General features: G+C 39.3%; 1 protein-coding gene across 1 annotated transcript in view; it reads right to left on the reverse strand.

The window, feature by feature from the left end:
- Positions 1-9377, reverse strand: part of LOC140194116 (protein unc-79 homolog) — a 338541-nt gene extending 329164 nt beyond the window's left edge. The window contains exons 1-3 of the mRNA XM_072251578.1: positions 9311-9377; positions 3203-3373; positions 1962-2054 (exon numbers count right to left, since the gene is read on the reverse strand). Of these exons, the coding sequence (XP_072107679.1) occupies positions 1962-2054; positions 3203-3290 (181 nt within the window). The 5' untranslated portion in view covers positions 3291-3373; positions 9311-9377. The remainder of the gene's footprint in view (positions 1-1961; positions 2055-3202; positions 3374-9310) is intronic.
- Positions 9378-12090: the final 2713 nt, after the last annotated feature.

The raw sequence follows: 12090 nt of genomic DNA on the forward strand, positions 1-12090 counted from the left end.
TGGCCATCAAACTTTACAACTTCTCCCTTGGAGGATCAGACACCCTGAGCCAATAGGTTGGTCCTGGACTTATTTCCTGGCATAATTTACATATTACTATTTAACTATTTATGGTTTTATTACTATTTATTATTTATGGAGCAACTGTAACGAAAATCCAATTTCCCTCGAGATCAATAAAGTATGACTATGACTATTCGGAAGCTTTGTCCTCTGGTTTGAGACTCACCCACTGCTGGAAACATCCTCTCCACATCCACTCTATCTCGGCCTTTCAATATTTAACAGACTTCAATGAGATTCCCCCCCCCCGCACCCCAACATTCTTCCAAATTCCAGTGAGCACAAGCCCAGATTTCCTTGCACCTAAGACCAACGTAACTTCAATACACAATGTTCTGCAAATAAAGATCAGAAAATACTGTGAACAATATGAGACAAAGGTGAAGATTTTACAAGTGAATAAATGTTTTAGAGTGTTACCATAAGGAGAGGAAAGTGGAGAGTGTGAGAGGCATAATTTCATGGTCTATGGCCGACAGCTGTAGCTGACAGCCAAAGGCTGGCTTTCAATTACAAAATTCTAATTTTAAAATCAGAATTTGACACAGTAGTAGTAGTTGCCAATAGGAGATAATAATAAAAGGTAGTTATATTAGTTACAATCTCCGCCATGGACAGCCCCAATCCTGACTGTGCAAGGAGGAGGTTTAGGCCTGTGGCCAGCAATCCCATCCTGTAAAAACCCAGAGCTACAGAAATGCCAACAGAGGCTCTGAAGATTCATCCCTGGGAGAGGAAAGATGCACCAAGAAATTACTGTAAATTACACACTTAGATGGAGACGTAACGTAAAGATTTTTTACTCCTCATGTATATGAAGGATGTAATAAATAAAGTCAATTCAATTCAATTCAAGATGGGCTACATCTGGAGACAACTTGAAAGACTGGCCCAGGACAGAGGCCTCCAGCGAGCACCATTCCCTCCAAGTTTCCCAGGCACACGGCAGGTTGGGAACCCCTGGATTAGAGTGTTCCTTTCCTTGCAGTTTAGCTTCCTTATGCTTGTTTATATTTCTATATGGATACCTATGTACATGTAATTGTTCAGTCTGTTTACTAGTGGCAGCTGCTGCTTTTGAACAACTTTGTAGCCTTGGCAAGTATCACATTACCTGTATGGGGCTATCTGATTGGTTGATTCAAGTAACAGAATTTTAATGGAATTTATTGCTGTTTGATTCCCTTTTTTACGCCATGGACCAATAGCATTAAGCAAGGGGTCCATGGACCCCAGGTTGGGAACCCCTACATGTTTACAAATTGGCAAAAGAAGGTTGGAACATGTTGCATCAGTCTCTTTTCACCTTCGCCTTCTCTCACTACTAGGCTGTGCTTTCACTACTCTCCTTTCCCAATCTCCTTGTTCTCTTAATCATAAGCAATAAGTTTTATGGCTCTTTCTTGACTTCCGAAGGACCTCAAATCAAAACCATCAATATCCAACAGTACATAACTGTTGACCAACTCACAGCTTACCTTAAAATATAAACGAATCAATAAAATTTCTTCACATCACACATCAAAAGAGGCCAAAGATGTTTTAGTTTATCATTTGGGTCCCATACCAAACACAGGAATTACAGCTTATAATAGATTATTATGAACTATTTTGATATGCATCTTTAAATATCGAACAAGTGACTTTATTTGATAAAGCTCTGCACCAATAAAGTCCCAGTTACAATGCTGCCAGTGCACTGAGGCATTGTTAGCATGTTTTTGAAAAGTCAATCAGTTAATTACATTAGATTTTTTAAAAGTCTAAAAAGGTAATCTTATTTTCAAAAAGGTATTAGCTCTACTACTGAAGTTCTCAATCATTCAAAATTGTTTTGATGTTCAATACACTCACCAGTTTCTAAATCTTCAAGAGCTTATCCATTGTTTTGTGCCTACCTGGATTAGATGTATACTGCATAGCAATCATTAGCATTGAAGACGCAGAATAATTCACATACGGTGGAATGCCTTCTCGTTTCGATGAACCCACTAGAGAGAGCATTTGGTGCATTACAAACTTTCACCTGAAAACTTTTTGTACAAAGTGAATGTTTATTTCTAAATAAAAAAAACATGAATGCCAAACTCATTCTACAGTACTATGCAGTACTTCCACACCAGACAGCTGTCCAGGTGAACTCCAGTTATGATGGCTCTAATGGTTTCCCTCACAGCTTTACCGCCCTCCCCATTCTCATTCATGTCTGAAATCAGCTGCCACTTTCACTCACTGATGCAATAACCAACTCAACTCAAACACCCCAAAAAGAAGCACAAATGAGGCTTTGCCATAATTCTGCCATTGAACGTTGGTCCAGTCCTGAACCATTATACAGGTCAGTTAAACAAGCATTATGGATGTGCGAGCACATTGGGAATAGTACTTAGAAATTGGAGTAACTTAGCTAAATGACTGATCTACAAACTGTTTTGGATTTTGGCTCTGGATGCTCACTAACAGCCTAGAAATGATGTTGTAAAAGTATATAATCTTTCATAAAATGTTAACTTGTCTAAGCTTGCTCGGAGAATTTATTCCACTTGGATTGCTGTGTCTCTGACATGTTACATATCTATAATTTTACCTTCAATCTAACCTGGAGAAAATGAAATACTCTATCACCTCCACATAGCGCATGATTCAATCTTTGCTAAATAAATGAATTATTCATTGCCTGTTTCCTCAATCCAAACCCTGGTTTCTCACTCGATTTGGGCTCAAGACTCACCCCATGCTGTTAACCAAGATTGTTATCTGTCCCCTCAGTTAAAACCTAGCTTCCTATCCCACCCACAATTCATGTACTGGATGATCAGTTAATTAGGAAAGAAAGCAGAGCATCAGCAAAACATGAGGGAACAGCAAATTATTTCACTCATAACACTGACAAGAAAAAGACATTCATAATAATTAATGTAATCCAACTGTAGCAGGCTCTCACCTATTGATTTATGCAAATGACTCAAAGAAAAATTAACAACATGCTAAGCAAGAAAACCACAAAGAAACAGAAAAAGATGAAGAGGCAGAGTGAAAAAGGGCCAGAGGACGGGGGAGGGGTGGCAAGAGGGAGTGCCGGGGGGGGGGGGCACAGAGAATAATAGTGGACATTTCCTCTACATTAAAATACACTTACATATTGCCATTGGAAGGAAAGACGTGCTCAGATATTCAATGATATCCTTGTGAAGGAATGGGGGAAACGTTGCTAAAGTAGAAATCATAGTGTAAGGTAAGGTACTCAGGATATCATCACTGAGAAATGGCAGCAAACACGTTGTAGTGTAAAATATCGACTGTCCTAAGTCTGTATAAAAGAAAGAGAGAAAAAATAAGTCCATAGCAATCCTTGTAAACAGGGTAGCTTACCTTAGAGAAAAATAACATGTGAAGTGGGTTTCCAAATTTATTAAATAGATACAAATGACTTTGTATATAGAATGAATAACAGGCAGAACTGCCATATCAAATGATAAAATAAATAACAAGATAATCTAGCACAGTAATTATTAGATTAGTAGGCAGGGTTCCAGATACTTGGTCCAAAAAAAAACGAGCAGTTGTGGAATTAAAATTCAACTGCTTAAATGATCTGCGATTTTAACAAAAATGCTGGTGTCAGTACAGGCATGACAGTAACTCAAGTAACAGATATTCACCTTTACAAAATTCACACACCACTACCCAACCAGTTAATATACAGAATTTATATAATTTCACTCACACCAACACGGAATTATTCCCACAGCCTATGGACTCACTTTTAAGGACTCTTCAACTCACGTTCTCAATATTTATTGCTTATTTATTTGTTTGTTTGTTTATGTATTTATTTTCTTTTTTTTGCTTTGCACAGTTTGTGGTATTGTTGCACATTCACTGTTCATCTTTGTTGTGTTCAGGACTAGGCAGATTACAAAATTTGGTATAGAATAGATGGGCCAAAGGGTCTGTTTCTGTGCTGTCATGTTCTCTGACTACGACTCTCACTTCTTCATTGATTATATTGTATTTTTTTCTATTTATCATGATGTCCACAAGAAAATAAATCTCAGGTTATAAACAGTGACATATACGTACTTCGATAATAAATTTACTTTGAGCCTTTGAAGTAAGTACGTTCTCGGGGTATCTTTGAACAATGGTAAATAAATAAGCACAAAATGTATTGCTTTTCAACTTGCATTTCTTCATGCATATATAGATGATGCAGCTTCCAAGTATGGACTATCATGATACTTACTATTTTCTGAGAATGTGGCAGTCACCTGTTACAACAGTCAAGCATAGTGGATTGTCCTAAAAGTCCATCTATTTCAGTAATATACTTCAGGGATGGGGGAATACAGTCCTTGCCTGATCTGGCTTATATGTGACCTACCAATGCAGTTGACCTTGTCTTTTCAGGCCAGAGACAATTGGGAATGGCCAGCAACATCCATATCCAATGAACAAATATATATTTTAAAAATGTGAAAAGTTAAATCAATAAATGTGGTTTATTTTAATTCTTTACCTGAGTTAGAGAAAAATAACATTAAAAAGCAATGCTAACAATACCCAACATTATGAAGGAAAAGTTGCACAGTAAGCAGAGATTCATAGCTAAGGCTGAAAATCAAAGTTACTGTTTGAGATATAATAACCCTCTGTAATCTTAACCTAAGCAGTATCTCACTCACTCTCTGTGATAGCTTACAAGAGTTTGTTCAACGTTCTTGAATTAATATTTTGACTTCTAGATTTAGACTTGACTTTTGTTAAAAAGTTGTTTTTTCAATTCAACCCAAATCTTTGATACTCAGGTTCCAAGTTCAAGTTGACTGTCATTCAACCATATACATGTATACCACCAAAAGGAACTACCTTCCTCTGAGCCAAGGTGCACAACACAGTACATATAACTCACACACACAACACAAAATAATATTACTACAAATAAATTAACAAATAATGTGAATTAACAAATAACAATGAATAACCTGAACACTGTAAATGTCCAAGCCAAGATGTTAATTTAACCAAATGAACTTCAACATAATAGCCTTAAATGCTTAGTATCTGTTAATGTATGAGACCTAAATGTCTACTGGATGGGCCACAGGCAGGTCCTTTCATCAATCAGTATGCAGTAGTGAGTTGACACCAGCACTAACGGACGAGAGCTAAAACTGGACCTAAAGCCATGTACTGTATGTTAATCTCCTACAGCACAACATAATTCCATAGGAAGGAGGACATTACTTGGCAGAAATAACCTGCAGACTAGTTGCCAACTGATTCCAATAGATGGTTATTTGTATCAATAAAAGCTTTATGTTTCTAGATTTCTAAAGATGCCTAATTCTATAGAGAAAGAAGTTAACTAATTGCAGTTCTTTGCCTTAAAAGACCTAGAAAGTCTTTGTGTTGAAAGGCCTAGATAGAATGGATATGGAGAGAATATTTCCTGTAGTGGGGGAGTCTAGGACCAGAAGGCACAGCCTCAGAGTAGAGGAACGTCCATTTAGAACAGAGACAAGGAGAAATTTCTTTAGCCAGAGGGTTTTGAATCTGTGGAATTCCTTGCCACAGTTGGCTGTGGAGGCCAAGTCATTGGATATATGTAAAGCAAAGATGGATAGATTCTTGATTAATCAGAGTGTCACAGGTTATAGGGAGAAGGCAGGAGAATGAGGTTGAGGGGAATAATAAATCAGCCATGATGGAACGGCAGAGCAGATTCGATGGACTGAGTGGCCTAATTCTGCTCCTATGTCTTACTTCAAGGATTCTGCAATAATTGCTTACTCTAAATGTCGCTGTTAAATGGTAAGAATGAATAATGGCTCACAGACCAGAACCAGCTCTCAGAAGACTAGAGAGAAGAAGATAGAAACATAGAAAATAGGTGCAGGAGTAGGCCATTCGGCCCTTCGAGCCTGCACCGCCATTTATTATGATCATGGCTGATCATCCAACTCAGAACCCCGCCCCAGCCTTCCCTCCATACCCTCTGACCCCCGTAGCCACAAGGGCCATATCTAACTCCCTCTTAAATATAGCCAATGAACTGGCCTCAACTGTTTCCTGTGGCAGAGAATTCCACAGATTCACCACTCTCTGTGTGAAGAAGTTTTTCCTAATCTCAGTCCTAAAAGGCTTCCCCTCTATCCTCAAACTGTGACCCCTCGTTCTGGACTTCCCCAACATCGGGAACAATCTTCCTGCATCTAGCCTGTCCAATCCCTTTAGGATCTTATACGTTTCAATCAGATCCCCCCTCAATCTTCTAAATTCCAACGAGTACAAGCCCAGTTCATCCAGTCTTTCTTCATATGAAAATGATGAGAAAGGATATTTCAGATGAAGAGAAAGGATATTTGCTGTGGCACAGTAACATTTATTCATTTCTCATGACAAAGCAGCTGATCAAGCAGGTATATTATACTAACTTCATGTGCTTTGCAAACATCACACTGAGATATTTTTCTCTGGAGAAGTGGAGGCTGAGGAGGGATGTGAAAGAGGTTTACAAGCTTATGAGAGGCACTTTTTCTCCCAGGGTTGAAATGTCTGATACCAGAGAACATGCATGTAAGGTGAGAGGGGGAAAGTTCAAAGGCAAGGTATTTTTTTTTAATATACTCAGAGCATGGTGGGTAACTGGAATGTCTTGTCTGGACAGTGGTAGACGCAGATACATTAGGGATTTTTAAGAGGCATTTAGATAGGACATGAATGTGAGGAAAATGGAAAGATGTGGACAAAATGTAAGCAGAAAAGATGAGTTGGCCATTTGATTACCAAATAATTTGGTTCAGCACACAATTGCAGGCAGAAGGTCTGTTCTTGTGTTGTACTGTACTATGTTCTATACACAATACTTATAAAAAGTATTCAACCCCTTGAAAGTGTTCATTATTTATTGTTTTACAACAATGAGTCACAGTGGATTTAATTTGGCATTTTTTGACACTAATGATTCACTTAGCTGTACACCGAGAGATATTCAGTGACTTGGAAATTTTCTTGTATCCATCTCCTGACTTGTGCTTTTCAATAAGCTATTCCCAGGGTACCTTAGAGTGCACTTTTATCTTCATGGCGTAGCTTTTCCCCCAGGATACAAACTCACCAGCAGCTAGACCTTCCAGATACAGGTGTATTTTTACTACATTCAATTGAAACACCTTAACTGTACACAGGTCTCCAAATTTAGATCACTTTGCAGAGATGTTTTCATTTTGAAATGAAAGAGACTTTTTCTGTTGATCAGTGTCAAAAAAAAAAAGCCCAATTAAATTCACTGTGATTCAATGTGGTAAAACAATAAAACATGAAAACTTCCAAGAGGGGTGAATACTTCTTATAGGCACTGTAACACCAATGGGATTCCCCGATTATTCAGCTGGTCTGCATCTATGCATCATGCAGGGCAACGGCCAGTATCCTAACAACAGTTATCATGCTGGCATTTTCAGCAGGCCTTGACAAGAGGCCAAACATGAGGCTGCTTAACAGGATAAGAGCTCATAATATTACAGGAAAGATATTGACATGGATAGAGGATTGGCTGATTGGCAGGAGGCAGAGTGGCAATAAGGGGGGCCTTTTCTGGTTGACTGGTGGTGGACAGTGGTGTTCTGCAGGGGTCGGTGTTGGGACTGCTTCTTTTCACATTAAATGTGAATAATTTGGACAATGGAATTGATGGCTTTGTGGCCAACTTTGCAGACGATATGAAGATAGGTGGAGGGGCAAGTAGTGTTGAGGAAGCAGGAAGTCTGCAAAAGGAGTTAGATTGGGAAAATGGGAAAAGTAGAGTCAGATTGAATATGGTGTTGCTAAGTGTATGGCCATGTACTTTGGTGGAAGGAATAAGATAGATTGATCCCAAAGGAAATTACAGTGTTACAGTAGCATTACAAGTTCACAGATACACAATATTAGAATAGAGGAAGAATAATTTTTTTTAAAGTTAGTTAAACAGTCTATCAGGTGGTGGGGTCACCACTTCCCCAGCTATAGGTTGACTCATTATACAGCCTTACGGCCGAGGGTTAAGAATGACCTCATATAGTGCTCTTTAGAGCAGCGCAGTTGTATTAAAGGCAGAGGCTATTGTCTAAATGGAGAGAAAATTCAAAAATCTGAGGTACAAATCTGAGATAAAATCCAACCAAGCAGCTCTCGAAATTCAAGGCAGTCTGCCATACATACTACAGCCTTCAAATCTCGATTTTTTAATCTGGATATACAGTGTGGAGCAGACTCTTCTGGCCCAATAAGCTGCACTGCCCAGCAAACCACTTATTTAACCCGAGCCTAGTCAGAGGACAATTTATAATGACGAATTAACGTACTAACCGGTATGTCTTTGGGCTGTGGGAGGAAACCAAAGCACCCAGAGGAAACCCACACGGTCATGGGGAGACAGTACAATCTTTCTTAGAGGACACTGAAATTGAACTATGAACTCTGACTGCCCCAACTGTAATAGCGTCGCGCTAACTGCTACACTACCGCTCTGGTAAATAAGATTTAAATGTATATCTTCACAGACAGTAGATGTGTGTGATTATGCTGATAGTTTTGTTTATCCCTTATTCCTCTCTAAACTAGGTATCTCCTGAGATAATTTCAAATCACATTTAAGAGTAAACCACAGTTCTATGGGTCTAGAATCACTGTAATACCTGACCAGTTAAAGGTAGTAAATTTCATACCTGGTTATAAGGACATTGCTCCTTACCACCTGCTGTACGGCAAGCAGTTGAGGAAGAGGACGATGACTAAGAGAAAGGGAAGAGGCAAGCTAGAAAGTGCCTTTCTGTCCAGGCTATATGACATTTAGTCTACCTGGACATTTTATTCGTTTTTTTTTTAATTTAGAGATACAGCAGGGGATAGACCCTTCCAGCCCAATGAGCCACGCCACCCAGCAACTCACTTATTTAACCCTAACCTAATCACAGGACAATTTACAAGGACCAATTAATCTTCTAACTGGAACATCTTCGGACTGTGGAAGGAAACTGGAGCACCTGGAGGAAACCCAGGCATTCCACAAGGAGAGTGTACAATTTTTCTTAGAAACGACATCGGAATTGAATGACAGCCCAACCTTCAGTCACACTCCGCTAACCACTTGACAACTTTGCTTAAATTAATATAAATCTATAAAAATGCAGTAAAATATGACAAAAGGCGGCAAAAACCTTATATTCCTAAGAGGCATTTCACCTCACACCTCATAGCTTACCGTGTTGGCCATGTTGTAACAAAGGGACCAGGTCAAGTAGAGTCACGAGTGTCACATAGAGACCTTGATAGTCCAATGAAGGGTATTCTGAAAGCTGTGCATCACGACTTTGCTGATTACGCTCAGAGGGAGCATCGCGGAGGACGCTGTAAAGGAGGGAGCGAGTAACAGTAGGGTTGATGGAACTGACTTGTGGTCTTAGGGATGGGGTGAGTGGGAATGGCACAGGAAAAAGACACATAGTCATGGGCACTGTCAAATTGGAGCCATCTTGGTTGTCCTTCCTCCCTATGCGGGACAAAATGCTGTTTTGGAACAAAGAAAAAAAAGAGACAACAAAGACACAAAGAACAGCACATTACATTAAAATGACACTACAGACAACATAATAAAATACCAGATCAAAAGAGCACATAGGATCCAACCCCAAAAGAACAAAGGCAATTAAGTTATCCATATACCATAGTAGCTTTCTGATATGCATATTTGGAATGAAATCAAAATTACTTGATTATTGCATCCTATGTGCTATCTGGTAAAAAGGAGCAAATAAATATAATGACATGTTCGAGGTGCCACCTCCATGTGAAGTTAATTTTACGGCTTTCAACGAGAAAACAAGATCATTCCCCAAAACAATGCAGGGAATACTCTCCTTGAGAACAGCCATTTATACACAAATAACAAGGATAACGTATTTTCATATGATGCACTGTAGATAGTTAGGGTAAGATAAACCAATATTTCAACTTGATTTATTAACTAAATCTCATATGTTCACTCTGCTGCAAATGTTCTCATTAAATTTATTCCACTATACTGTCAGGGAAGATTTATCATACAGTTGCCCAAAAAAAATCCTTAAATGGAGCAACCAAAATCAAATTCTCCAAAACCAAGTTATATGTTGTTTTTATCTGCATTTATTATATATAAAATTATATTTTTAAAAAATATATACAAAATAATTCCATTGTTTCAGTCTATTTTCTCTTCTCATGAAATAAAACAAACAAAAAGTGAGCTTCCAGGCTTAGAGTTATAGAACAGTACAGCACAGAAGTAGGACCTTTGGCCCATCTAGACTATACTGAATTATTAATCAGCCTAGTCCCACCTGGACTACAGCCCTCCATATCCCTCCCGTCCATCTACCTATCCAAATTTCTCTTAAATGTTGAAGTCAAACCCACATACACCTGGCAGCTCATTCCACACTCTCACAACCCTCCGAATGATGAAATTTTCCCTCATGTTCCCCTTAAATATTTCACCTTTCACCCTTAACATAGGCCCTCTATTTGTAGTCTCACCTAACCTCAGTGGAAAAGGCCAGCTTGTATTTACCTTCTCTATGCCCCTCATAATTTTGTATGCCTCCATCCAATCTCCTCTCAGTCCTTTACGTTCAAGAGAATAAAGTCCTAACCTACTGAATCTTTTCTTGTATCTCGGTTCCCCAGAGCTTTTCATTCTCTGAAGCAGAATGTGCAGAGAAGAGGCCTATCGTAATATTTGCATCAATTTTCCATGAATTTCTTTTGAAAGATTCATTAGAAAAGGCCAATAAAAATAGCACCGCTGCAGCAGAGAAAGAAAATGGATCAGACACGATGAAATAGCGGAACAGACTTAATGGACCAAATGCCTAATTATTCTCCTGTATCTTATGGAAATGTAGCTCCACTCAACTCACAACAGCCCTGACACTGAAGTGTTTTGACAGCCATGCTTTCTGGTCAATGCACAACATGGTGTAACTGTTTGTACTTCAGTCATTAGCTCAATCCTACAAACCAGTAAGTCCATGGGACTCAAAAGTTTATTGTTGAGTGCTGGCTGCTGGTAAACAGCCCTTGCACATCTTCCTTAACCACAGAATGCAAAGGCAGATGTGGCAGCACATGATCTGACTGTGGTAGCAAGAGAGAGATGCAGAAGAGGTTGACTAGGGTGTTATTATTTAGAGAGGCAGTGCAGAACAGGACCTTCCAGCCTACCAAACCATAGCACCCAGAAACTCACCCATTTAACCCTGACCTAATCACAGGACAATTTACAATGACCAACTAAACTTCTAAACAGTAAGTCTTTGGTCTGTGGGAGGAAACCAGAGCACAACGAGAAAATCTATATGGAGGACACACAAACTCCTTACAGAGGATTCCAGAACTGAATTCCAAACTCTGATGCCCTGAGCTGTAATAACGATTCACTAACCACTACACTACCGTGACACCTTGTCTGGAAGTGAGGGCTGATATTGGAAAGGGTGGATTATTTTCACTGGAATATAGACGGCCAAGGGACGACGTTAAAGAGGTATAACATAGAATATAGAACATAGAATAGTACAGCACAGTACAGGCCCTTTGGCCCACAAAGTTGTGCCGACCCTCAAATACTGCCTCCCATATAAGCCCCCAACTTAAATTCCTCCATATACCTGTCCAGTAGTCTCTTAAACTTCATGAGTGTATCTGCCTCCACCACTGACTCAGGCAGTGCATTCCACGCACCAACCACTCTCTGAGTAAAAAACCTTCCTCTAATATCCCCCTTGAACTTCCCACCCCTTACCTTAAAGCCATGTCCTCTTGTATTCAGCAGTGGTGCCCTCGGGAAGAGGCGCTGGCTATCCACTCTATCTATTCCTCTTATTATCTTGTACACCTCTATCATGTCTCCTCTCATCCTCCTTCTCTCCAAAGAGTAAAGCCCTAGCTCCCTTAATCTCTGATCATAATCCATACTCTCTAAACCAGGCAGCATCCTGGTAA

The sequence above is a fragment of the Mobula birostris genome, chromosome 1 (assembly GCF_030028105.1).
Source record: "Mobula birostris isolate sMobBir1 chromosome 1, sMobBir1.hap1, whole genome shotgun sequence".
NCBI classification, from domain to species: Eukaryota; Metazoa; Chordata; class Chondrichthyes; order Myliobatiformes; family Myliobatidae; genus Mobula; species Mobula birostris.